The sequence below is a fragment of the Macaca nemestrina genome, chromosome 1 (assembly GCF_043159975.1).
Source record: "Macaca nemestrina isolate mMacNem1 chromosome 1, mMacNem.hap1, whole genome shotgun sequence".
Lineage (NCBI taxonomy): Eukaryota > Metazoa > Chordata > Mammalia > Primates > Cercopithecidae > Macaca > Macaca nemestrina.
The window spans coordinates 112,436,248-112,463,859 of record NC_092125.1 but is presented as its reverse complement, the minus strand read 5'-3'; the positions used below and the strand labels follow the sequence as shown (position 1 = coordinate 112,463,859).

Below are 27,612 nucleotides of genomic sequence, written 5' to 3'. Positions count from 1 at the left end.
AAAAAAAATCAGGTAGGGTCTAATGAAGTTCCCTCTCACAGTCACGTAAATGATCAGGATATAGCTTTTACTTAGCCTTTACATCTCTCTGAACAGAGGTTTAGCAGCTGTTTTTTCTTCCTATCATGGTGGCAGGTGAAGTTTTGGTCCCAACACATTTCCTTCATTCTTGTTGGAATAATCATCGTTACATCCATCAGAGGACTGCTGATCACTCTTACCAAGGTGTGTTTTATCACAGTGTTAAAAAGTACTGCTTATCATTTGTTTAATTAAATGTGGTACCAGCTGGGTGTGGTGGCTCATGCCCGTAATTCCAACACTTTGGGAGGCTGAGGTGGGCGGATCATGAGGTCAGGAGATGGAGACCATCCTGGCCAACATGGTGAAACCCCATCTTTACTAAAAATACAACAAATTAGCTGGGTGTGGTGGCACATGCCTGTGGTCCCAGTTACTTGGGCGGCTGAGACAGGAGAATCACTTGAACTTGGGGGGTGGGGATTGCAGTGAGCCAAGATCACACCACTGCACTCCAGCCTGGTGACACAGCAAGACTCCGTCTCAAAAAAAAAAAGTGGTACCATGAGATAATTTTACCTAATTAAGAATTCTGCCTCCTGAGACTTTAAACAGTCCCAAGGATTTAAAAGACATACAACCGAATTTTTAAAAAGTTAAACTACTACATAAATTGTTGGCAATATATTTACATCATATACCAATTATAGATAAGTACATTCACTAAAGGCAATAGAGAAAGATATGGTTCTGTTTTGTTCACTGGTATGTTATCAGTATCTAGAACAGAACCTAGCACATGGTAGGCAGGTATTCAGCAGATATTTGAGACTGGAAGAATAATTGTGAGAATCACTTGTAGAAAAGATATGGAAGTAGGGGGACAGAATATAGCAAGTCCTCAATGTCATCAATAAGTTCTTGGAAACAGCGGCTTTAAGTAAAACTATATACCAAGTCCTCAAAAAAATGTTTCATTCAACATTTCATTATAATGCTGATGAGAAAAATGTAGTTTTGTTATACGTCATTTCACTTAAAATCTCAGTTTCCAAGATCCTATAAATGGCATTAAGTAAGGACCTACTGAATTCAACTATTTTCTGATCAATGTAGGAAGACTTCACGGAGGTGGAAAGTGAGTCCTCTCTGGTAGGAAAGGTAGGGATTTAAAATCCAGGAGCTTTTGAATGAAAGAAGAGGTTGGGACGGGAAGGGATCTGCAGGCATCTAGCAGAGTTTTAGACAGAGCACAGGAGCCTAGTAACAATTACAAACACTCTGAGTGGGCTGGAGTGATCTGACTTAATGTTTATAGTGATGTTAAGTCACATGTGTCACATAGTTTCTGAAGTGTGATAGCAATAGGAATCCTTTCATATGTTATGTAAAGAACTTACCTCCGGGGGAAACTAACTTTTTCTGCAGTCTATTTTAAGTCTCTTCTCTATAGGCTTAATCATATGAATTGTTCTATACAGGATTGTGGCATCGAAGAGACACTTTCAATCAAATGTTAACCATATTTCTTATTGTTCATGACACAGGAATCTAACAGTACTGCATAAATTTATCTCCCTCTTTCTTGACAGTTCTTTTATGCCATCTCTAGCAGTAAGTCCTCCAATGTCATTGTCCTGCTGTTAGCACAGATAATGGTAAGTTTATTGAGTTACCTTTATGTTTACAGCTGTGAAATATCAGAAATGTGCTTGATACTTTTAAGAATTTTAATAATTTCCTTTGTCCTGTTCCTCACTACATTCAGAGTCACTTCTGGATTAATTCATTTGACTTACAGGGCATGTACTTTGTCTCCTCTGTGCTGCTGATCCGAATGAGTATGCCTCTAGAATACCGCACCATCATCACTGAAGTCCTTGGAGAACTGCAGTTCAACTTCTATCACCGTTGGTTTGATGTGATCTTCCTGGTCAGCGCTCTCTCTAGCATACTTTTCCTCTATTTGGCTCACAAACAGGCACCAGAGAAGCATATGGCACCTTGAACTTAAGCCTACTACAGACTATTAGAGGCCAGTGGTTTCAAAATTTAGATCTAAGAGGGGGAAGAAATGGAACCAGGGCCTGACGTTTTATAAACAACAAAATGCTGTGGTAGCATTTTTCACCTCATAGCATACTGTTTCCCGGTCGGGTGATACTATGACCATGAGTAGCATCAGCCAGAACATGAGAGGGAGAAGTAACTCAAGACAGTACTCAGCAGAGAGCGTCCCGTGTGGATTTGAGGCTGGTGCAAAGGCGGAGAGGAGCCAAGAAACTAAAGGGAAAAAATACACTGGAACTCTGGGGCAAGAGATATCTATGGTAGCTGGGCCAAACACATAGGATTTCCGTTTTAAGGTTCACGTGGAAAAGGTTATAGCTTTCCCTTGAGATTGACTCATTAAAATCAGAGATTGTAACACTTTGGCCTTAGGTTCCTTTCATCAAGCATAGCTTGGTGTTGTGCTTGTGTGATCTGACATGAGTTAGCATCCCACACCTCCTCATCTGAGCCTACCCCATTAAAATAACCAAGAAGTTATCTGTTCTTTTCCGGGAAAGGGGTAGTGTGCACCTGAAATAGATTCTACCAAAAGAGAGATTTCAGGTATGTCATTTTTTCTTGATTTCCTGTCAACCTTAGTATTATACCCTACTTTCAATTCAGTAGTGATGTTCCTTTTTTTTTTTTTCTATCTGCCCCTCACACTGTGGGGTGAAACCATGAATTACTTAACTGGGGGAATGAGTCACTTGTGAAAGGGAAATGTTGAAAAATTTTTAGAACATTCAGACATGCAATTTAAGAAAATTCTGAATTTTATTACTAAGGTCTTATTTTGTACTTAATGTGTTTTGGGTTTCTAGAAGCAAATGAAGGTTAAAGCATAAAAAGTGAATCCAAAACAAAAGCTCTATCAAGTGTACTCAGAAGGCATTTGTTAATGGTATTTATTCTAGCAACTACAACATTGTTACAGAAGCACAATTTTAATAGGCTTATCTGCTAAGATGCTTTACTAAGCAGCTCTCACCTATACAGACTTATGAACCATCTTTGGTGCTCACGGAACCTGTAGAAGTAAGAGACATCATCATACAGAGAATGTAGTTAAGCTGAAGCTTGGAAGAGATCACGTGAAAAAAATCTAGCTCTTGCCTTCTCTCTTCCTAAGTTAAGCATAAATTAGCAGTCTGCAATAGCCACCCGTAAGACCAGTCACACATGGTGAATGGTTTCCAGTGGAGTTTTTCTTCTAAAGAGACAGTAAACTGGTCGCAACTCATTCCTTGAGAAACGATTCCTATTAAATACCCAGAAATAGCTATCAGATAAACAGCCAACGCTATTACTTGCTTTCATCACATCTCTGTATCTTCAGAATTGGAAGAAGAATGTGAGGCTGTACTGTGGGCCTGTGTAAAAGAAAACAAAGAATTTACAAATGGTAGAGTAATGAAAAAGGGATGATCTATTCTAGAGTTGCATGACTTAAGTCAGGGAGTAGAGTCACTCACTAGAATTTCTTACTTTCACAGCATGCAGTTGACAGCAATTGTCTAGAGCTCATAAATCAAGAAGTAAAAAGTTTATCAGTATTGTAATGGGAACCCCCAGAAGAGCCTGAATCAGATGATCTAGGTATGACTAGAAGTCAGGTGACCTGAATTCTACACTTGACCGTTTTCAACTTGCTGTTTGACACATTAACAAATTCCTTAATGTCTGTATATATTTCTTTTTTATAAGACTAGGATATTGACTTCCTAAAGAGAAATTATAGAATTTTTAAATGACAACTAAAATAGTGTTTATTAAGCATTCCAGAATACAAATCAGTGGGCATTGTGTATGTTCATTAAACTGAGTTTATTAAAATGAGTATTCACCAATTAGCAGAATATAATGGAAAGAACAACAACATCAAATTAAACTTTTTTAGAGTCTTGGCTTTGCTATAAATTTCCTTTATGAATTTGGATAAGTCAGTTTACTTTTGGACCTCAAGTTCATCTATGAAAAATTGGGCAAAAATATGAAACTGAGACTTATACCAAGAAGTTTAATCCAAATATATAGAGAATGCTTCATCTTTCCTAGTAATAAAACTGGAATACCTGTCAGTTATTTTAAACAATGTTGTCTATAAGCATCACCATTTACATGCTTACTATGAGCCAGCCACTATTCAAAGCACTTTAATATAGTTAATATAATCTTAGTTAACATAATCCTGATAACAATCCTACAAATTATCCCCGTTTTATGGGTGGGAAAACTGAGGAACAGAACAAATAAATCCATTTCCCTGCAGCTGACAAATGACAGAACCAGAATTCATACATAGATCATCCAATTCAGGCTCTTCTGGGGGTTCCCATTATAATACTGATAAACTTTGTACCTCTTGATTTATTAGCTCTAGACAACTGCTGTCAGCTGCATGCTGTGAAAGTAAGAAATTTGTTGTCCTTGTACTGCCGCCTGTCCTCTACAACAACTTGATTTGTGAGTTATCTTTACATTGTCATTTTCTAGTTTTAAAAAAATCTGTGGCAAACAGACATTAAATATACTCATAGGGACTATACCCATACTCCAGTAAATTAAATCACGAAAAGAAATAGGCCCCCACTCACCCGTTCTTTTGCCATGTGCGAGTCATGCCCTGACTCCACCACTGTTCCTTCTTTAGAATCTGGAGGGGTGTCAAGTGGATCAGCCAGGGAGGAAACAATAGGGATTTTCTTAGCTTGGAAATAATCATAGGCCTTCTTTCCACAGACTAGAAGTGTGACATTCTTCCCACTGCTCTGGATTCTATCCACCACCTTCTCATAGGGTTCATCCAGCACATTCACCCCATTCACTTCAATGATGATATCTTCATCCTCTAGCCCAGCCAAGTCAGCAGGGCCGCCCTTCTGTACCTATGAACAGAAGTTCTGAGTTATCAATTTCAAACACAGAGAAGGGGATGTCAGACTAGCTCTCCTTCAGAGGACAGATGAGGAGTTCAAGAATTTATTCTTAATCATGTTATTATTTCTCCTTGAGGTATAGAGTTGAAAAAGGTGTTCTAATGCTTTTGTATTTATGAAGGATGTAACTTCCATATTCACATGATTAGTGGTATTATAACTAGTGATTCAGTGTCACATGTCTTCTGGGATGAAGGGGGATAAATAGGTCCCCCTTCTTCACTCCCAACTTGAAAGCTATAGGGAGTCTTATCAGTCCCTACAGGGTAAGGGGCATTATGCCAAATGCACAGAAGCAAACAAGTATGACTGCCAATCAGGGTTGATAGTGACTGTCAGCTAGAGTTCAGTCAGCTCACACTGTTTGGAACAGATGTTTGGGAAGCAAAAAACACGTGAACTTATGATGTACTGGTAGCTAACCTAAAGGGTATGGGACCATGACAACATTTATCTGAACCCAGGTGAGACCCCTCAGTGTGTGCCTTCAATGGAACCTCTCTACTAAGCCGTCAATGGGCGGGAAAAGCTGAGACTATCCTAATTGTGGCTGTGTTTGTTGGGCTGCTGGAACCAGATTACCATACCTCTTTGATGAATGAGCCTGGCAGACCCCGAATCGAATTTAAGTGAAAGCCATAGCCATTTTCACCTTTAGCCAGCCTGCAGAGTTTAGGCTTATGATCTACTTCCTCTGTAGTATCTGGTGGACTTGAGACTTCCAGAGAAGCGGGAGTAGGAGCTGGAGCCTCCTTGACAGAGCCATTGGGCAGTTCTTGACTTTGATAGTAGAGAAATGGAGAAAAATGAGCCTTTTGAAAAATAAAGGGAAAAAACATTAACTTAGTTGTAACCATGAGTAAGTTATACTTTGTTAAATGTGCTAATTTTTATGGTATCATACATATTCCACTGTTCTTCCGGATATGTCTGATTGTAGGCTGTAAAATTTCTCTACTTACCCCAACCAGGAAAGGTATAAAAGAAGATTGCGCTTCGTTGTGGAGTAATATGTGTATACATGTACACAAATGCACACATGAACATAAAAGCAGTATAGGATGCTGTACAAGGATCCAAAAAGATGTCTAAAAAATTACTAATTTCTTTTGAGTTCATGATAGTGAGCAAGTCACTGAACAATCTATACATAATTCCCCTGTTGGGAAATGACACATCAGACTGACTAGCCCGGTACCTCATGCAAAGTACATTCTTCTGGCTTTTCCTTTCGGTAAGATGATCTTCAGAGCTCCTTAAACACATTCGAAAAATGTAAAACACAAGATACTTGTGATAGTTAATTTTAGGTGCCAACTTGACTGGATTAAGGAATACCTAGAAACCCAGTAAAGCATTATTTTGGTGTGTGTCCATGAGGGTGGTTCCAGAGGGGATTAGTGTGCGAGTCCGAGTGAACTACAGAAAAGGCAAAGGTGTCAGTCTGTCTGCTAGGGCTGGGATACACTCTTCCTCTCCTGTGCTTGGACATCAGAATTCCAGGTTCTCTGGCCTTTGGACTCTAAGATCTACAGCCACAGCCCCCCAGATTCTCAGGCCAAATGCACAGAAGCAATCAAGTAGGAATGCCAATCAGGGGTGACGCCAGTAAGTCAGATTTGGACGGAGCCGCACTCCTGGCATCCCAGGGTTTCAAGCTTGAAGACAGCCTGTTGTGGGACTTCTTAGCCTCCATAAATTCCCCTAATTAATCTCCTCTCATGCCTGTATCTTTATATCCTACTAGATCTGTCTCTCTGGAGAATGTTAATATAACACTATTTTTATCACTATCCGAAGACTCAAAGCTACTAGAAGAGAACAACCCATATATACAGTAATAATTGGTGAGAGGGTGACAGCTATTATATGGTCACATATTGTAACAAAAGTTAATTCCAACCCTTTGCTGCTTGCCAACACCCTCCCCTTCCAGACCTGGGATCTGTGTGCTTATTTTACTATGTATTGTTGTAACCATTAGCTGTCACTTGTGTTATGCCAAACTCTCCAACATCTTTAAATACTCCTAATTCATATCAACTCCCAGACCATCCATGTGAAGAAATGATGGTCTTGAATACCGAAGAGGCATAGAACAGGAAACAGGACTGATTTTTTGTAATAGAATTATGAGCCTAACTGGCTGTTTTAGTTGAGACAATTAGAGTGGACCTGGGTATGGTGTGATCCTGGATCAGCAGCAAAATGGCTGCCCACAAGTGTCGGGAACATTTGTTAGGCGATGAGTAGGAAATCAAGCAATGGAAGGTGAGCACAGTGTGGGCTCTACTTCAAATCGCACTGTTAGCAGCCTGACTAAAATTAGATTTTGAGTCCTCTGGTTATCATCTGTCTTACCACAAGACCACATCTCCTTCCTTTGTAAGTGAGAATACCACCAGCACGGAACCTCCTAGTTACCCAGTTCAACTAACTTCAGACCTTTTAGTCATATACTTGCAAGTTCCACAATGGAGTCTTTCCCCTCTTTAAAATATGGAAAATTATCAGGTGACTCATTACATAAAAAATAACATGTGATGACACTACCTGAACAAGCAAATCAACTGCATCTGACAGTCGCAGCTCATCTCGAGGCAAAGTACAGTAACATCAAAACAATGAGATTTTGGCCAGGCTTGGTGGCTTATGCCTGAAATTCCAGCACTTTGGGAGTATGAGGTGGGCAGATCACTTGAGGTCAGGAGTTCGAGACCAGCCTGGCCAACATGGTGAACCCTCATCTCTACTAAAAATACAAAAATTAGCCAAGTGTGGTAGCAGGCACCTGTAGTCCCAGCTACTTGAGAGGCTGATGCAGGAGAATCACTTGAATGCAAGAGGCAGAGGTTCCAGTGAGCCAAGAACACACCATTGCACTCCAGCTTGGACAACAGCGAGAGACACTGTCTCAAAAAACAAATATTGAGATTTTATTCATGCTTCATTCAGATAATTGGGTGTCTAGTATATGCCAGGGACTGCTAGAGGGTTGTGTTTTATTCACTCATGTATCTCAAAGATCCACCCTTGTACCCCAACCTACAGGGCTTACTTTGGAGAGGGGGGAAGGAGAGAATGAGGGCAGGCCTCTTTTTAGATCAAAGTTCTCTATTAACCAAAACAGAAAAATTACAAATAAATTATTCTGTGATAAGATCAGGAGGGGTCGGAATCCCCTTTACAACAAACAGCTGCAGAGCCACCTCTGATTTCTGCTTGACTTTTTCTACCAACTGCGAAGTGACTCATCATTCCTGGCAGCTTCAGTTGGTTCTTAAGCCAAAAGCGAGCTCACTATGGCTTCTCTGGTCCTGCTCTGCCCCATAGGACACCTTTAAAAAACTGTGTAGGCCGGGCGCATTGGCTCATACCTGTAATCCCAGCAATTTGGGAGGCCGAGGCGGGTGGATCACGAGGTCAGGAGATCGAGACCATCCTGGCCGACATGGTAAAACCCCGTCTCTACTAAAATACAAAAAATTAGCTGGGCGTGGTGGTGCACACCTATAGTTCCAGCTACTCAGGAGGCTGAGGCAGGGGAATCGCTTGAACCCAGGAGGAAGAGATTGCAGTGAGCCGAGATGGCGCCACTGCACTCCAGCCTGGTGACAGAGCAAGACTCCGTCTCAAAAAAAAAAAAAAAAAAAAAAAAAGTGTGCTCCTTCTTACGTGTAATAGCCTTTCAAATTCTTGAAGATGCTTTCGTCTCCAAAGCCTGACTCAAGCTAAATACTCACATGGTGGCTTCCAAAACCTCTTCCCTGGTTAACCTTGTTAATAGAGAACTTTGATCTAAAAAGAGGCCTGCCCTCTTTCTTTCCTTCCCCCCTCTCCAAAGTAAGCCCTGTAGGTTGGGGTACAGGGTGGATCTTTGAGATGAGTGAATAAAACACAACCCTCTAGCAGTCCCTGGCATATACACTTCTTAAAGTGAGGTTCTTGAAACCGGATACAATATTGATTTAACAAATAGAACATTTAGACGTGTGAGGCATTATTCTATTTACTCTATAAATATTCCAATTCAACCTCATAGCCACCCTTCACTGTAGCTACTACCCCTCTCTTAAAACTAAGGAAACTGAAGCACACCAGGAATTCAAGTATGGTCTGACCGAGTAAGTACGGTAAGATGGTCATCTCTAGAAGCCAAGTGTCAGTTAATTTTTAAATTGCCATTTTTGGATGGGGCAACTACTTGGAGTATCAAGTTTCTGATCTTTTTCTGTAGTCCTCAATCAGGTCTCACCATGTGGTATTCATACAATTTACTTTTAGGTTAGCATAGTACACCTGAAATTTATTCTTATTTCTTTAGTTTTTATTCTTTCTATCCTGACTAAATATTTTGAGTATTAATTACACTCTCCAGCAAATGAATTATCTAGTACCACTCTAAGTATGTTAATATATTTTCCATATCTCCTTTCAACTTTAAACACAAACGGTTAGGAACAAGTAGCATGCCATTAGAGAATTCTATTCAAGTTGATATTCAGGTTGATATCAAGTATTTTCTAGGTATGATTGTTCAAGTAGTTAAAAAAAGCCATTAATCCAATTCATTGTTTAATCCTGCTTACAAGATTATCTTGAAATACCTCATGAAAATGTGCTGAGGAGGAGTATGGTATAATGGATTACAGGTCCAAGAATTTGGGTTCAAATACCGGCTTCAGTCTTTACTAAGCTGCGTGACTTTAGCAAAGCACTTAGTCTCTCTAAGCTTCAGTTTCCTAATCTATGATGAAGGCCTAATATATCACCACCCATCATATTCCCCCCTCTGTACCACTTATTTTAGATTCTACTATCATTGTATATCACAGAGAACATTTATCTTGTTCATCTTTACGATCAGCACTTAGCAAGACAGATGGTACTTAGAAGGCCCCCCAGGTATCTGTTAAACTAGACTGAACCTCAGTTCTTGTGTTAAAAGTGTTAAAATAAAATAAAACCTTAAAACATGCAGTAGTAGATGTTACGGTAAAGAGCTGTTAAGAGAAAAGTTAGTTTGATTCAGCTTGGTCTTGGTCTATCTGTGTTTCTCTTTGATTTGCTAAGGGTTTACAAGTTGTTTAATAATCCTTTCTAGGCTTTTATGTGCAGTTGATAGAACTTAACTGACCTAAAGCTTAAAATCTAATTGTTCCCTATTTGGGGAACAATTTTATTTCCAGGCTTATATTCTCCATAGATTTTCTCAGATCACCAAGAGTAAGTCTGCAGTTATATTCACAAGTTGTTTCAAAATCTTAAGACCAAGGACTTAAAACCCATTTATCAATCATTTGGCATTCTCTTATCACTACCAATTTAAGTTGAGCTTCAGTTCAGCCTTAATGATGATTGTTAGGCCTCTTCCAGTTTAAGGAACAAAGTCCTAACTCAGTGCAAAGGTTGAGGGCATGAGGGAATGGGCCCAGCCTTAATGCATGAATATATGGCCTTGTATTACTTACCAGTCTGTACATGTTGTCCGTCTCTTTGTCTACCACCAACAGTGAAGTCTGATCTCCACCCTTTCTAATCATTTCCACCACACTGTCATGATCCAGGGTTTCCACAGATTCGCCATTGACAGCAACTACCAGATCATTGTTCTTCAAGCCAGCCTCCTCTGCTGGACTTCCAGAATCTATGTCCTTGATGATTTGACCTGTCCTCCCCCAACCCCAAAAAATAAAATTATCAGTAAGTCCCTTAAAAAAAAAAAAAAAAAAAGATTTTCTGCTGGAGCCTAAAGCCCTGATGAAATAGATGTAAAAAGCATGCTGAGTACAACTATAGTCCCTTCCACCAGCATCCCAGGAAGTTTATAAGCACACTATCTAGGCTCATTTCCTGCTCAGAACTCGCTCCAGAAATTAACCCAGCCATTAACAATGAAGGGGTCTTAATGGAAATAATCATGTTACTAAAAGTGTCTGATATTCAATTTTGGCACAATAGCATATTAAAAGACTGTAAGTTCCCAGGAAGTCAGTGGGCGTACTTGTAGCCATTCTTCTTATGTAAAAGCTGTCATTAAAGGACGGGAAAGAATAAAGAACAAAACCTAAAACTTTGGACCTTAAGAAACCCATGCTGGCATTTTAGTAGCAATTGGGTGTATTCAGTTGTGAATGTATTTGTATATACATGCCTCCATGTGCCTTTGGCCTTCTGGTATCTTTACCAGATGCTGCCAGAGCTCTTTTTTTTTTTTTTTTTTAAACAAGCTCCTGTTTCCCTTTTCCAGCTAGTTGCTGGGTATCTCCAACAAAATATCTCATAGATCTCTCAACTGTAATGTATTCAAACCAAAAATCAGCTCTGCCCATTCTCCACCCCAAAGCCCCTCCTCTTGGTTACCTGTTAGTGGAGCAACATCCTCCTAGCCACCAACACTTGGCAACTGATTCTTCCCCAGCATCCAGTCCCCATATCTAGATGATTGCTAAGTCCTCTCATGCTACCTTAATATCTTACACATCCCACTTCCTCCACCCTGAATGCAGTTTGTGTTAGTTCCTGCCTAGAATTCTATGTAAACTATGACAGCACCTTCCTACTGCTCTCCCTTCCCCAGTCAATACAGATCGGCCTTCAGATCCATCTTGATGCACATTCTTAACCACGTCACTCCCTGGTGCAACAGAATGAGCATGGGCTTTGGAACTAAACAACTATTTGACCTTACATAATTACTGTATCTTCTCCAAGCCCTCAATTTCAGCAGTTCTTCCCGCATAATTGTTAGGAGTAATTGAGACGTGCAAAGCCCCCAAGACATTATAGGCTGTTTTTTTCTTCTCCCTTATACTGCTCAAAAAATAACTCCCCATCATCTAATGAGCCAAGTCCAAACTCGTCAATCTTGCATAGAAGTTCCCTTGTCACCTCTCTCCAGCCTACCCTTCCAACGAATTCTTGCACCACGCATCATGTGCCAACTAAACTGTGCCCATGTCTCCTGACAGTGTTCACATGACTCCCCCCTTCCTGGAATGATCTTCCTTGTCCCAGCCCTGCCTACTTTCCCAAATCTATTCATGTTACAAAGCCTGAACTCAAGGGCCACCCCTGCTATGAGGGCTTCTGGTACCTTTTTAGTGAGAAAAGCTTACTCTAACCTTGAATTATCACAGCGCTTAATCTGCCCCTGTATGAAGGTACTTAACCTCTATCTCCCTTCATTGTGGACATAAGTCCCTTATCTCTTATCTACTAAATGGTAGACTCCTTGACTAAAGAATTCCTGTCTGATTCATATGATATTCTTTCTCCAAGGCACTGAGGATGTTTTTACAAAACACAAACCAAATTAATATTTGATAAATTAATGTAAACATAAAGTGAAAAGAAAATAACTTATGGGTGAGTAACAGTTTATACGGCCTGAACTCATGTTCTTTTATGTATTTACCTTCCCTGAAAGAACCTAGTGTTCTCCCTGTTGAGTTGCAAAGAAGGAGGACTCCTGGTTCTGAGTCCCAGATCCTCACCCACACCTCGGCCTCAGGTCCAGCGGTGTGCTATACTGGCTCACAAAAGCCAATTCTGTGCAACACTTCGTTGTGTTCAGTGACATCTTGTTAGTAAGTTGAAATTGGACATGGGAGGAGTATTTACATCACAAAAACCAACAAATGCTACCAATTTGTATTCCACCACCACCCCCGCCCCCCGCCAGAGAGCCAGCTTACCAGGATACCATTGCCCAGATCCCAAATTCTGCCTTATCATAATGCTATGGAAACTTTTGATGCCCAATATCAGAGCCTCATGTGACATAGACTCTGACCCAGCTGTGCCTTCTAGTTTCTTGCTGTGTCCCTCATGCATCTGGTTGGAAGTTGGGAGTCTAATGGAACTCTGGAGTCAGACTGGGATGAGGGATTTGTTGGTTACACTGCCAAGTTTCCTGCTGTTGTACCTTACCTTTCTGTTCTGAGCCTGCCCTCAGATAGAAACCATAACCATTGCTTCCTTTCTTCATCTCCACAATTCGGGGCTGGTGGGGTAACAGTTTGAAACTAGCCGTTTCTCTTTTGAATTGTATCTTCTGCTCAAGGTGATGCTTGTCAGTTTCTTTGTCCACCAGCAGGAACATGACACGGCTTCCTGACTTCTTCACCTGTAACAACACACACAGATGAGGAACAATATCAACCCCCAAGAACAATGCTGGGGGATAAGAATGTTTCTGTATAAAGGCACACAGTCTCTAGGTTCAACAAAAGATAGGGGATAGAAGGCCTGAGTTTAAGCTGTTACACTATGTCCTGCCAGCTAACTGATATGTATCTATCTCCACTTCTAGAGTTGTTTTCCCTTATTTAAATATGACCCACCCACATAGGTACTAACTGAGCCCAAGTAGGAGCTAGAATTCAGAAAACCCATAAAGGTACCTAGATAAAAGCTAGAACAGGAGTTTGGAAAAGAAAAGAAAGTAAGAGTCCACGTCAAAAAATCATTCTACAAAGAGAAGAGAAGGTTGGTCAATTTTTAAGGTTCCATATGACCTCAAAGGAAAATCTCAGTTATATCCCACTTCCTATTAAAGCATTTCAGTATTATCAGCTCAACAGTGAATTTATTGTAAATTCAGAGGGCACAGTGACACACGCCCATAATCCCAGACTTTGGGAGGCCAAGGCGGGCAGATCACTTGAGCTCAGGAGTTCAAGACCAGCCTCGCCAACATAGTGAGACCCTGTCTCTACAAAAAAAAAAAAAAAAATACAAAAATTAGCCAGGCGCAGTGGTGCACATCTGTAATCCCAGCTACTCAGGAAGCTGAGGTGGAAGAATCATCTGAGCCCAGGAGGCCAAGACTACAATGAGCTGAGATGGTGCCACTACACTCCAGCCTGGGTAACACAGTGAGACCCTGTCTCAATCAGACAGTTCAGAGGGGGCTCCCAATCCGATACAAACAAGATCCAAAAGGTAAGGTTAATAGTTTTGTAGACCTTATGTGAAATTAGGGAAGGCTTTATTCCAAAACCTGTATTAACACTGCTTATACCACTAGTGAGAGTCTGTTCACCCTTAATATGAAGGGGCAACTCAGCTGGATATTTTTTCCATCATAAACTCATGCTGTCCCCTACCACCCCTGTCTTTCTGTCACCTCCAATGAGAATAGAGTGGAAGATAGGGCAAGAAAAGTACCCTTTGGGGCATACCTTTTCAACCACTTCCTCGTGGCTGGCATCCTCTACATTCTCTCCATTCACTTCAATCAAGTGATCATCAGCCAGAACTCCAGCTTTCATAGCCACACCTTGAGGTGTAATATCAGTCATGTACACCCCCTTTTTACCTGGAAGAGAGTAGGGGTGAACTCCATGTGGAGACAAAAGTGACTCCCTCTTGGATGGTAATCTGCGATGTTGACTTCTGATTAGCCCCAGTCCTGTGAATGCCTCCTGATTCCTACTTCATTTACTGTCCCTAGTGTAAGAACATGTCAACCTTAATGTTACCACACAAATTACAGGCCATGATGCATATAGCATTCTTGGCTATTGCAGACGGCTGCCTTCAATTGCCTTGCTGGAGCATATATACCCTTTCCCTATGGCATATCAGCCTTGGGTCTGGGGAGTAACACTGCAGAGATCTACATGTTTTGTGGCTGTCCAAGACCATGCTTCTGTTCATAAGTTCCCCTGATAAATTCCAATGTACCTACAAACTGGATTTGCCTGCCTTGTTCTTTGGTTTCTGAGCTCCTTCAGCATTCAAGGACTGCTTTGCATACACCACCCTTTCATAGAACACTCCATTGCACAAAAACAAAAAACAGAAATCCAATGGTAAAGACTTTTCTCCCAATAATGTGAAACTAGAACTTCCAATTTCAGAGCTAACTCAAACAGCCTTTGGCTTCTGATCTAAAATCACAGTTATAGCTCCTGGCACAGAACTTGACACAGCCTTTACTCAGTGGGTATTTGTTGATTTGAATAGAATTTCTGAGGTCAGCTAAATGCAAAGATGGAATCTTGGGTGGCCTTGGCCCCTTGTACCAGAAAGCGCGAAACCATACCCACACTGCATTATTGTGTCTATATGCCCTTTCTTTGCATTTGTAGAATCAGAAAGCATCTTTCCCATTCCCTCCTCTTTATTTCGTACTATTATATTAGCCATCGTATGCTGATGGAGTCATCTCACCAATGTAGGCTAACAAGGACAGGCACAGGAGGGAGGGAAGAACATGAACGCATTTAGGTGGTGAGATTTAGGTGCTACTTACAGAAATGCTGTCAATTCTTCAAAGATATTAATAGAGCAGTTCCCCCTTAACCATGGGGGATTCATTCCAAGACCCCCAGTGGGAGACTGAAACTTTAGATAGTATTCCGAAACCTGTATGTTTTTTTTCCTGTGCTTACGTACCTATGACAGAGTTTAACTTATAAATTAGGCACAATAAGAGATTTGCAATAACTGAGCTAATCTTAGCAACCTCAGCATACAATATTTTTTCTTTCCTTATTAAATCGAGAACTTTTCACTTAATAGAAGAGCACTTTACAGCCTTTTTTTTTTTTTTTTTTTTTTTTTTTTAACAGATGGGGTCTCGTTCTGTCACCTAGTCTGGAGTCCAGGGGCACAATCTTGGCTCACTGCAACCTCTGCTTCCCTGGTTAAGCGATTGTCCTGCCTCGGTCTCTCAAGTAGCTGGAACTACAGGTGCCTGCCACTGCACCTGGCTAATTTTTGTATTTTTAGTAGAGATGGGGTTTTGCTATGTTGGCCAGGTTGGTCTCGAACTCCTGACTCCTAACCTCAGGTGATCTGTCCGCCTCAGACTCTCAAAGTGCTAGTATTACAGGCATGAGCCACTACGCCTGGCCACATGACAGCTTCTCTTTGTCATATCTGAACTGCCAGCATCACAACTGTTGCATTTTGGGCTTGGAGACAGAGTCACACTTTGTCACCCAGGCTGGAGAGCAGTGGCGCAATCTTGGCTCACTGCAAGCTCCGCCTCCCGGGTTCACGCCATTCTCCTGCCTCAGCCTCCAAGTAACCGGGACTACAGGCACCCGCCACCGTGCCCAGCCAATTTTTTGTGTTTTTAGTAGAGACAGGGTTTCACCGTGTTAGCCAGGATGGTCTCCATCTCCTGATCTCGTGATCCGCCCACCTCGGCCTCCCAAAGTGCTGGGATTACAGGCGTGAGCCACCGCGCCCGGCCTGGGCTATTATTTTTTATTGATACATAACATTTGTACATATTTGTAGGGTGTGTGTCATGTTTTGATACCAAGAGCATATAATGAACAAATAATGGTATGATATTTAGGACATCCATCCTTGAACATTTATCATTTCTTTGTGTTGAGAATATTTCAAATCTTCTTACACTATTTTGAAACGTGCAATACATTGTTGTTAACTATAGTCACCCCACTTTGCTATCAAACATTAGAACTTATTCTCTCTTTGTGTTTGTACCCATTAACCTAGCTTTCTTCATCCCTGCCCTACCCCACATACACTCTTCCCAGCCTCTGGTATCTCTCATTCTACTCTCTACCTCCATGCGATTCACCTTTTTTAGCTCCCACATATGAGAACATGTGATATTTTTCTTTCTGTGCTGGGCCATTATTAAGCAAAATAAGGATTATTTGAACACAGTACTTTAATACCGCAACAGTTGACCTGATAACTGAGTAGTAAGTAGTAAGACTAACAGGCAAGTAAGCACATACCACACGGAGATGCTAGACAAACAGAGGATTCATCTCCAAGATGGGGCAGGACAGCACAAGATTTCATTACCCTACTCATAACGGTTCACAATGCAACTATTATGTATGGAATTCTCCATTTAATATTTTCAGACCACAGTTGCCTGCAGGTAAGATAACTGAAACTATGGAAAGCAAAACAGGATAAGGGGGAACTCCTGTATTTCAACCTAGGCAAGGGATCGCTTGGTAATGACTACATAAATCACTTGTAAGGAATGACAGTAACTTAAATTCTGCTTCCTTAAACATTCAGCGTTTCTCCTGCCACCTTGTTATGTATTTGTCATGAAGAAACCATTTTCCTCATAAAGCTAACCTAAACTGTTCACCATGTACGTTAGCACATGAGCCAGATGAGTAGAATCTGAATTATGATTTTCTCTTTTTTTACCACTTTACTGATAATAGGCTTCGAAGACATGCCAAGCTTCCTTTGACTACCCACACCATTGTGTTTAATAGCTGACCAACCTGAGAAATGCCCCTTATCGTGAGTTTCCATCTCTTGGTACAGGTTAAATAAGCCTTATAAACTATTGTGAATTTACCAACTGGTCTGCTGCTGTACCACTTGCCACATCATGACCTACCACCAGTGCTTCTCCAGCCCCAGAAAGAATGTGGGCAGAGGCAACGTTCAAGAAGGAACCGGCCAGCTAACACAGCCCCTCTGGTTCCAACCAATACCCCCAGAGCCATGGTCAACTGAACACAGGTTAGTCTGCACCTCTGAAATTCTAGAAACAGAACTTCTAGTGCTTCCTGATGGTCAGGGTTTCTCAAATCACTCTGTACCTCTTAGCCAGAGCTCAAAGATGCACCTCAGAACAGGTGGGGCTGAGCCACAGCTGAGGATACTATCAAAATGTTACAGGAGGGTGGAGATTTTTGCAGTATTCTCAGCAAAGGTAACAGTGCCTGGCACATCAGTAGGTGCTTAAGATTTTGTTGAATAAATGAATGACTATCTGGGCACCCAGATTTTAAAAAGATACCAATCTTACTCAAAAGTAGCTATTATGAAGACTCTCATTTTTCTTGCCTCTTATTCCTCATTCTCCTCTTCATTTTCACCCTAAGAGGGCTAGAAGCATCAATGCTCTGACCCCCTGACCTCAAAGAGTCCTCAAGTGTCAGCCTGACAAACACTCAGGGACAGGAGTGCCCAGTGCCCCCCACCCCCACTGCTGTCCAGTGTCCCTCCCCAATTGCACAACTGTGCAAGGCAAGGGAAAGGGCAGGGAGGGAGGGAGGGAGAGAGAGAGGGAGGGAGGAAAGATGTTGCAAGCTATCTAAAGCAACTGAAAAGTCAAAGAAGAAAAGTCATTAACCAATAGCATCTTTGTTCTGGAAGCCTGTTGTCTGTGCCCTGCCCCTGCCTCCCCCCACTCCCCCAAAAAATTCTCACCTTGGACAGTTTTCAGAGAGAAGCCATAGCTGCCTCCCTGCTTCACGAGGTAGCAGAGCCGGGGCTGGGTCCAAGTTTGCACGCCTCCATTCATCACAGGGGAAAGTGTATTATCACTCAAACGTTGCTCCTTCTGACTTTGACCCAACTCTTTCAAGTCCACCTGTGTTTTCATTGCTTTCTCATAGGAATCCCCATCCAGAACTAGTAAAGTCACTGAATTCCCACTCTTTCTGACCAGATCCACAACCTAGGAGGGAAGAAGAAAAAATAACTTTAATAACCCTCTATCAACTGCCAGAGGGAAATGCTGACCATGTGGCTCCATATCTGGCCCTGGAGATCCTGCTAGTTGACCCCTGACACCCAAGTAGAAGCAGGTAGTTCCTCAGCCACCTCCATCCCTGCCTTCCCGAGATCCAGGTGCAGATTAGGCTGAGCTTCTGGCACTGCTGGAATATAGAGCATGGTCCAACCCCAGCCCAGAGGCTTCTTACAAGGACTGCCCCTTTCTAGAGAGGAGCACTGCCCTGGATTGTAACCGTACCTCCTGAGTGCATGGCGACAGCACAGTGTAAGGAAAAGAGCATGCTTTTGGAGTCAGGCAGAATAGGGTAAGGCCAGACTCTCCCCATATATCCTCTGCATGAACATGTTAGCAAGCTAAGTTATCTGTACTTAGCTTCCTCATCTGTGAGATTGTAACATATACCTCACAAGGTCATGAGGAGGACTGAACAAGATGATATAAAATTGCCTAGCACCATTTTTGGTATGTAGTGAACATGCAATTCATGTTAGACCTGATGCTATTCAAATCCAAGAGTAATGTGTACAGTTCTTGGTTCCTCATAGGGGACTTGATTGGCCAACATAAGGTACAGCAATAAAGGTGTCCTGCCTTGCCAGTGGCAGCCAGAAAAGAGCCAAACTCTACCGACCCCCAAAATTATAATCAGCAGAGATGGTGTTGGGGCTGAAGAGATCCTGGAAGAGGAGCCCCAAATGTCTCATTCACCTGCGTATGTTCTTCTTTGTCCACAAAGACACCATTGATCCTAAGAACTCGGTCTCCATCCTGAAGGCCAGCCTTCTCTGCTGGGCTACCCTTCTCAACCACCCGGACCAGGTGGCCCTCGGTGTCCTTCTCAATTCGCAGGAAGAAGCCATAGTTTTGCCCTTCTTGCTTGGACAGTTTACATTCTCGGGGGTTGAAGGTGGAGGTCATTTCTGTGATGAAAAAAAATTAATAAATCCATGGAAAAGAGAAACTAATTGGAGTGAGAACCCCATCCTCCATCTCCTATAATTCTATTTTCCAATCATCAAATCTAGACTGCTTGGGTACACGCTGGGGGCACAGGAGGACACCTTCCAGAACTTGCTAATGATTTCCAAATCTGTTTCCCCAAGGACAACATTTTTACTAGAGTTTCAGACCCACATATTTTACTGGGTACTGGATACAGATGCTGCCATTTCAGTATCTCCAACCAAACTCCTCTTTGTCCTCTGACCTAAAGAAATTAAGTCCAAATATATAAACCCAAAACTTTATGACAAGCCCACTCTCATTCAAACATTTGAAGAGCTTTTCAAGTTCAAGGAATCAGGGCTAAATCTGTAGACAAGACGGACCCATACCTTGCCTGTCCTATTGGGGAACATAGTTACATTCCCATAACCACACGTGGTGAGTGTCATGCTGGGGAAGAACGCAGTGATAAGGGGGAAAATAACAAAGGGTCTTGGGAATAGGGAGCGGGATGGGAAGAATTAAGAAACCTTCCTGAAGGAATGACACTTCCAAGAACTGAAGGATTAGTAGAAGCTTGGTGAGGTAGGACACGACAAGGAAGAGCTTAAACCATTAAAAAAGGCAGGCGCAGTAGCTCACTCCTATAATCCCAGCACTTTGGGAGGCCAAGGCGGGCAGATCACAAGGTCAGCAGTTTGAGACCAGCCTGGCCAATATGGTGAAACCCCATCTCTACTAAAAATACAAAAATTAGCTGGGCATGGTGGCGGGCGCCTGTAGTCCCAGCTACTCAGGAGGCTGAGGCAGGAGAATCACTTTAACCCGGGAGGGGGAGATTGCAGTGAGCCAAGATCATGCTACTGCACTCCAGCCTGGGCAACAGACTGAGACTCTGTCTCAAAAAAAAAAAAAAAAAAAAAAAAAAGGCCGGGCGCGGTGGCTCAAGCCTGTAATCCCAGCACTTTGGGAGGCCGAGACGGGTGGATCACGAGGTCAGGAGATCGAGACCATCCTGGATAACACGGTGAAACCCCGTCTCTACTAAGAAATACAAAAAACTAGCCGGGCGAGGTGGCGGGCGCCTGTAGTCCCAGCTACTCGGGAGGCTGAGGCCGGAGAATGGCGTGAACCTGGGAGGCGGAGCTTGCAGTGAGCTGAGATCCGGCCACTGCACTCCAGCCTGGGCTACAGAGCGAGACTCTGTCTCAAAAAAAAAAAAAAAAAAAAAAAAAAAAAAAAAAAAAAAGCAGAGACACCAGGCCTTGGAGGTTGTCCAATATGTTGAAGATGCACTAGAAAAGACTGTTCCAGCCCCTGAAGTCTCTAGCCAGAGCAGACCTGAGATGCCCCATAGAAAAGGGATTCCTGTGGCTAGGTTGGGGCTCTCCCTCCCAAACGCTTTGTCACCCAGGCTGGAGTGCAGTGGCGCAATCGCCGCTCACTGCAGCCTCGAACTCCTGGGCTTAGGCGATCCTCCCACCTCAGCCTCCTGAATAGCTGGAGCTACAGGCGCATACCACTATGCCCTGCTAACTAATTTTTTTTTTTTTTGACAGTGTCTCCCTTTTTTGCCCAGGCTGGTCTCAAACTCCTGGGCTCCAGCGATCGTCATGCTTCAGGCTCCCAAAGTGCTGGAATTACAGACACGAGCCACATGCCTGGCCTGAAGCAGCTTCTATTTCCATTCATCCTGCCCCTCCTGTTGCCCCATTGCAGGGGCAAGGTCCTGAGCCATAGGAGGAAGACAGGACAAGTGTAAAACCACAGCTGGGGTTCCAACACCCAGTTATGATTAAGGGAAAGACTTCTGCCAGTGCCGCCGACACCTGCTGGCTGAAAGCTTTTTCTTTTATAGGAGAATAAGAACAGGGGCCAGAACAGCAACAGGCTGATACAGAAGGCAGAAGGCTCGCGAGAGAGCCCTGGAGTCCGCTCTTCACACCACCTGCAGGGCAAGCCCTCAAGTTCCTCTCGTCACAGTTCCCTACCTACAAATCAGAATAAACCACCTATCCCTTCCCTCCTGGAGGGACAAGAACAGATGACCATACAGGATATGGGGGAGGGTGGAGAATAGGCCACAAAGTACTCCATGCACCCTAGAAGCCAGGCCATGGTGATTGAAGATAGCCATCCCTGACCATGCCCACGGAGACGTACAGTACAAATCAGACAGAAAGCCCTCGACTGCCCAATACCAGGCCTCTCATGCGGTCTCCGCAAAGTCGGAAGCCCATGCTGCCAGTGGCACAAGTGACTAAGCAGCCATGAAAGAAACAAACAAATAGACTCCCCATCGAGCATCAAGGCAAGAAAACAGCGAAGCCACACTCACCAGTGGTCAACACCAGCCCCTTGGGAGAGCTAGGCAGCTCTGCCTTATCAAAAGCCATGACCAGCTGCCAGGAAAACACCACTCTGGGATGAAAGGAGAAAATATGGCATCACCAGAGTTGAGTCACATCCAGGCACTTGTTTGTGGCCCATTCCAGCTCCCTCACCTTTCACTCCTCTTTCTGCTGATCCCAACCTGAGAGCATCAGTTTAGTTTCAGCTTGATTTCACATCTACGTCCAAGCTCACCTGTAGATCCCTACACCTTTCCATTTCATAGGGCCAAAAGACCTCAAAAGAAAAAGAATCAGAAAAGAAAGACGAGGTCTCAATGTCCTTTACGGGGAGGACCAGACAATAATTACATAAATGAATAAGATCATTTCAGATAATGATACTTGCTGTGAAGAAAATAGAATGTCAAACAAAACATGCGAAGCCCTCTTAAACTTGAGGGTAATTATTGGAGAACCTCATTCAAATCCTACACAATTTAAAATATGTCCTTACAATCCGAATAAGGACAACAGATATTATGTTTTCATCAAGAGATGAGGCTGTTCGTGATCAGCATGTGAATGCTTATTTCTAAGGCACTCACACCCAAGATTCAGCAATCTCACGCTCTGCAGAGTCAACCACAAACTCTTAATCTCTTTGTTTGTAGGCCAAGGATAGAAAGTGAAACCTCCTCACTAGGAGAACCAGCCCTGTGTTTGGAGAGAGGGGAAGAGACAAAGGTTTTCCTATGTCTCACTGGAGACCTGTGAGCCTGACACACAAGGAAACACAAATCACTGTTTCTTGGCAGAATCTCAAGTTGACATTTTTATTTGGAGTTTTCAAACAGCCAGATGGTGATCACTCAGATCTGCACCTATGGCTCTGAAGCCTCAAGCATTCAGGGTCAGTTTCTTTTTTGGCTGTTTGAAGCCAGAAAATCAAAGCCACTTTATACCAATAGGGAAATGCTACCATACTGGTGGGGAAACAGCTACTGCTGCAAGCCCCCGACTGCCTCCTGCCACTATGTGCTCCCCACCACACAGCCATTAATGGATTGACGCTGTGTCCATCGATCTGCATGTACCCAGGCCAGACTGATTAAATATTTACACCCCCAGCTGCACCAATGGGGAAAGCAGACCCAAACCTCAAAAGCCTGGTCTTACATGGGACCCTAAAATTATTTGTTTCCTTTGCCATCTTGCAAAAAGAGGATTCATCTAGGAGCCAAGAGAGCTGGGCTCTGGTCCACCTCCAGGCCTGGTTCTGTCTAGGCCATATCCTGGTGTTACTCTGGCCCCTAATTCAGAGCTGGGGTATGTCTCTTTCGCAAGACTCTGTCATTGCTCCATGATAAGGATGCCTGGGCCTCTGGAACACAGGGCCGAATTAAGAAGGATCTTTGTATTTAAGGATACTCTTTCCTACTTCTTCAACCCCACCTCATCTTCTGCCTCCTGAGAAAATCTGGAGATCAGACCCCTCTGGTGGATAGACACAGAAGAAGTGAAGGCCTATGGATTTCTCGACTATCATTAGCAGCAATCATCTGAAGCTGGAGTCCATTAAATCCAGCAGGCTTTGTTCCCCAGGTCAAACAGCCAAAATACATGGTGGTACACACCTTTAGTCCCAGCTACTCGGGAGGCTTAGGTGGGAGGATGGCTTGAACCTGGAGGCAGAGGTTGCTGTGAGCCGAGATCACACCACCACACTCCACTCCAGCCTGGGCAAGAGAATGAGACCCTGTCTCAAAAAAAAAAAAAAAAAAAAAAAAAAAAAAAAAAAAAACTGGAGATGAAAGAAAGCTAGAACCATTCCTGAGCTCTGGGGGGAAAATCAATAGTTGACAACAAAGTTGTTTGTCTGTGGGAACGAGAACGAAGTGCTGGCTGGCAGACAGGAACCACTCGGGGGTGAGAGCCGGTGAGATTTTTTTTCCACCAATTTTATTGATGAAAAAGCTAATTATACCATTAACTTTGCTTTTTTCCCAAATGATTAGATTATTGCTGCCAGGGAAGAGAATAATGTGGCCACAGTCAAGAAGAAACATTAGATAGCTTTTAGAAGTTAGGAAGGCTTGGTAATGACCATGAAAAGGAGGGTGGTATGACCTCCGGATGTGGCAGACTAGAAAGAACTAAAGCCACTGGTCTATTTTCCATAGGAAAGAAATAGCTGATGGGACCTAAGTGACTTCTTCCAAGCCCAAGGCAGGCCAAGGGCTCTCAGTCCCCAGACAGCCATCAACAGAATTGATATATGAGATCCTTAGCACCACCCTCACCAACTCCTCTGCACAGAAAGCTGGAAATCTGACCTGGGAGCTGTTCCTGAGCACTCTTCATGTAACTCCTATAAGCTTCCAGGTGTTATTTTGAAAAGGAATTCTGAGCCGGGCGTGGTGGCTCACACCTGCAATCCCAGCACTTAAGGAGGCCAAGGTGGGTGGATCACCTGAGGTCCGGAGTTAGAGACCAGCCTGGCAAACATGGTGAAACCCCATCTCTACTAAAAATACAAAAATTAGCTGGGCATGGTGGTGCACACCTGTAATCCCAACTACTCGGGAGGCTGGGGCAGAGGAATCGCTTGAACCTGGGAGCCAGAGGTTGCAGTGAGCCGAAATCGTGCCAGTGCACTCCAGCCTGGGTGACAGAGTGAGACTCCATCTCAAAAAAAAAAAAAAAAAAAAGGAAGGAAGAAAGAAAAGGAATTCTGGGCTGGGCACAGTGGCTCACGCCTGTAATTCTAGCACTTTGGGAGCCAAGGCAAGCGGATCATGAGGTCAGGAGATCAAAACCATCCTGGTCAACATGGTGAAACCCTGTCTCTATTAAAATTGAAAAAAAAAAAAATTAGCTGGGTGTGGTGGCGCATGAGGCAGGAGAATCGCTTGAACCTGGGAGGCGGAGCTTGCAGTGAGCTGAGATCGTGCCACTGCACTCCAGCCTGGTGATAGAGTGAGACTCCGTCTCAAGAAAAAAGAAAAAGAAAAGAAAAGCAATTCTGGAGCTGCTAGAGACCAGACAAAACATGGGCCATGGGGTAAGTAAATTCTTCTTCTGAAGAAGGAAAATAAATGGCAACTCCTTGAGGAGTGAAGTCAGCAGAATAACAAGATCTTCCTTCATTTCCTCAGTCCTAGTTGTCCACCCATGCCCAAAGGCTTCAGCTGTCTAATCTGAGTGAGCAGAAAAATTTAGCTTAAATTGTGTAACTCTGTAGACCGTGTCAGGTGATGCTAGCAATAATAAATCATGTCATTTGAAAACTCTCTACGGCACATTATCTCATTTAATGCTCACAATCACCTTACAAGTTTGATTCTCAATCCTAGCTGCCCCTCAGAATCACCTGTGGAGATTTAGAAAAATCGATGCTTAGGCCCCACCTCAGGTCTAATGCAGAACAAAAGACGTAAACCAGAGCAAAGGAACTAGAGCTTAAAAATCACCCAAGGCTGTCTCTGACTCCTCCTGTCTCCCCTCAGCCTCAGGATAACTCCCTTCCTCATGGGTCACAGAGGAATGTCGAGATTGAGTGAACTAATCACAGCCACCCTGGGCTCACCTTTATCCAACCTGCGAGGCCAAGGTGGCAGCCTGATTAGGAGAAGCTCTTGGTCACACCGTGCAGTCCTCGGGATCCTGTGTGCCCACAATCAGTGCCCCAGCCAGCAGGATAGGAGCGTGTCGCAACCTGCAATCTGTTCCTTGTGCCTCCCTCCCCAAGTTCTAGCTCTGAGTTGGGTGAGCATAGAACCAAGCAGATAGAACAACCTTTCACAGTTCGCATGGGCTCTTTATGCTATGAATTAAGTCTGGGGGATTGCTCCCAACCTCCCAAACCTAAACACCTTAAAAGCTGAGGCCGTTCCTCATCCCCCTCCAACCCTATGGGCAGAATCTACCCAGGACTGAGGCCCTACCCGTCATCCTGTGAACCCTGGAGAAAAAGTGATGGTTGCCAGATTTACTCCACAGTTCTTTGCTCCCTACCAATCTCTTCCCTTTCCCAAACAATTAGCTTCTTCAGTTAGCATGCTGGGGCAGGTGAAATCTGTTTGGGATCATGAACATAGTTCCTTCTATTTTCCACTTCAGCATCAAGAAGATATACTACCCAAACCTGATTTCATTTGTTCATGCCACAGGCATCTGCCCCTCACTTATATGCAAAACACTGTCAAGTGGTTGACAGGATAAAGTTATACACCACCCCTATTCTCAAGAGACTTTATAGTTGAATAGAGTTAAGAAAAAGTTTTAGAACAAAAATAACTGGCCAGGTGCGGTGGCTCACACCTGTAATCCCAGCACTTTGAGAGGCCAAGGAGGGCAGATCATGAGATCAAGAGATCTAGACCATCCTGGCCAACGTGGTGAAACCCCATCTCTACTAAAAATACAAAAATTAGCCGGGTGTGGTGGCACATGCCTGTAGTCGCAGCTATTTGAGCTGTTGGAGCAAGGGAATCGCTTGAACCAGAGAGTCGGAGGTTGCAATGAGCCAAGATTGCGTCACTGTACTCCAGCCTGGTGACAGAGCAAGACTCCATCTCAAAAAAAAAAAAAAGAAAGAAAAATATCATTGTGAGCAGAGTATAAATGAGGTAAGACCTACAATATGAAACAAATTAAGGACACCTTCAAAAATTAGGCAGGACTTGATTTAAACCTTAACAACAGATGGATGACATTTCAACAAGTGCAGAAGGACGACACCGTTTTAGACACAGAACAGTGTGGACACCATGTTATGAAAGTGGGAAAGTTTGCCAGGTGCGGTGGCTCACACCTGTAATCCCAACACTTTGGGAGGAGGAGGCAGACGTGGGCAGATCACTTGAGGTCAGGAGTTCAAGATCAGCCTGGCCAACATGGCAAAACCCTGCCTCTACCAAAAAAAGTACAAAAATTAGCCAGGTGTGGGCAGCTGTAATCCCGGCTACTGAGGAGGCTGAGGCAGGAAAATCACTTCAACCCAGGAAGCGGAGGTTGCAATGAGCCGAGACAGTGCCACTGCACTCCAACCCGGGTGACAGAGTGAGACACTGTCAAAAGAGACAAAGAGGAGGGAAAAGAGGAGGGAAGGAGGAAGGGAGGGAGGGGAGTAGGAGGGATGGAGGGAGGGAGAGGGAGAGGGAGGGAGAGGGAGGGAGAGGGAGAGAGAGAGAGAGAAAGAGAGAGAAAGAGGAAAAGCTTGGGTGTAGTCAAGGAAGAGCTAAAACCCAATGTGGTTGAAGGACAGCCAATAGAAGGGAAATCATGAGTGACAAATTAGACTATAAAGGCCATTAATATCAGCCCAAGGGATCTGGCCTTAGCTTGGCAGAAAGGGGCACCACTCAAGGCTTTTAAGCAGAGGAGTAACAGGATCAGAGTTGGGTTCCAAGAACGGCAGGTAGGCTGGATTCAAGCAAAGACACACTGCAGAGGCCAGGTAAGGAGCTGTTCTCAAAATCCTACTCACACGTGATAAAGGGCCTGATGCACATGGCAGCCGTCAGAATAGAATGAAGGTGACGGAGGTGGAGGAGCTACAGACAGGACTAAGTGACATTGTAGTAACTCTACAGCCTTGTTCCCTCAGATTTCTCCACGCAGAGATGATCTCAGACAGAACAGCTGTGACAACACAGATGTCCCAAACACTTTATACTCACCATGACAAGTGTCCAGGAGGAACAACAGGTGTGCAGCACCCAGTCAGTGTCAGGGCCCACAGGCTCCTGCCACTCTTTCTAATGATGGCTTACTCCCCTGGCATGTAGTTTTTTTATTCTGGTTTTGCTGTCATGAAAGCTCCCCTGTCACA

The 27,612-nt window shown here is 43.5% G+C and overlaps 2 protein-coding genes across 3 annotated transcripts in view; one reads left to right on the top strand and one right to left on the bottom strand.

Annotated features, from left to right (window-relative positions):
- Positions 1-2,456, top strand: part of LOC105479029 (G protein-coupled receptor 89A) — a 55,154-nt gene extending 52,698 nt beyond the window's left edge. For both annotated transcript variants that reach the window (XM_011736795.3, XM_024792034.2), the window contains exons 12-14: positions 136-225; positions 1,614-1,679; positions 1,823-2,456. In XM_011736795.3, coding sequence (XP_011735097.1) covers positions 136-225; positions 1,614-1,679; positions 1,823-2,029 — 363 coding nt within the window. In that variant the 3' untranslated portion in view covers positions 2,030-2,456. The remainder of the gene's footprint in view (positions 1-135; positions 226-1,613; positions 1,680-1,822) is intronic.
- Positions 2,457-2,966: 510 nt separating this feature from the next.
- On the bottom strand, positions 2,967-19,419 carry LOC105479030 (PDZ domain containing 1). The gene is made up of 8 exons (XM_011736801.2): positions 19,210-19,419; positions 18,192-18,441; positions 14,198-14,334; positions 12,945-13,140; positions 10,484-10,680; positions 5,600-5,824; positions 4,671-4,961; positions 2,967-3,446 (listed from the first exon to the last, which is right to left on the bottom strand). Exons 1-8 carry the CDS (start codon positions 19,417-19,419, stop codon positions 3,393-3,395), a joined length of 1,560 nt encoding a protein of 519 aa, XP_011735103.2. The 3' UTR covers positions 2,967-3,392.
- Between the last annotated feature and the right edge of the window lie 8,193 nt (positions 19,420-27,612).

Excerpts from the sequence above, each read along its gene's own strand:
- LOC105479030 (XM_011736801.2), bottom strand. The coding sequence starts at position 19,419 with ATGACCTCCACCTTCAACCCCCGAGAATGTAAACTGTCCAAGCAAGAA. Across the intron at positions 5,825-10,483 it reads CGGACAACATGTACAGACTG|GCTCATTTTTCTCCATTTCT; the intron begins GTAAGTAATACA and ends ATTTTTCAAAAG. Across the intron at positions 3,447-4,670 it reads CGCACATGGCAAAAGAACGG|GCCCACAGTACAGCCTCACA; the intron begins GTGAGTGGGGGC and ends TCTTTTACACAG.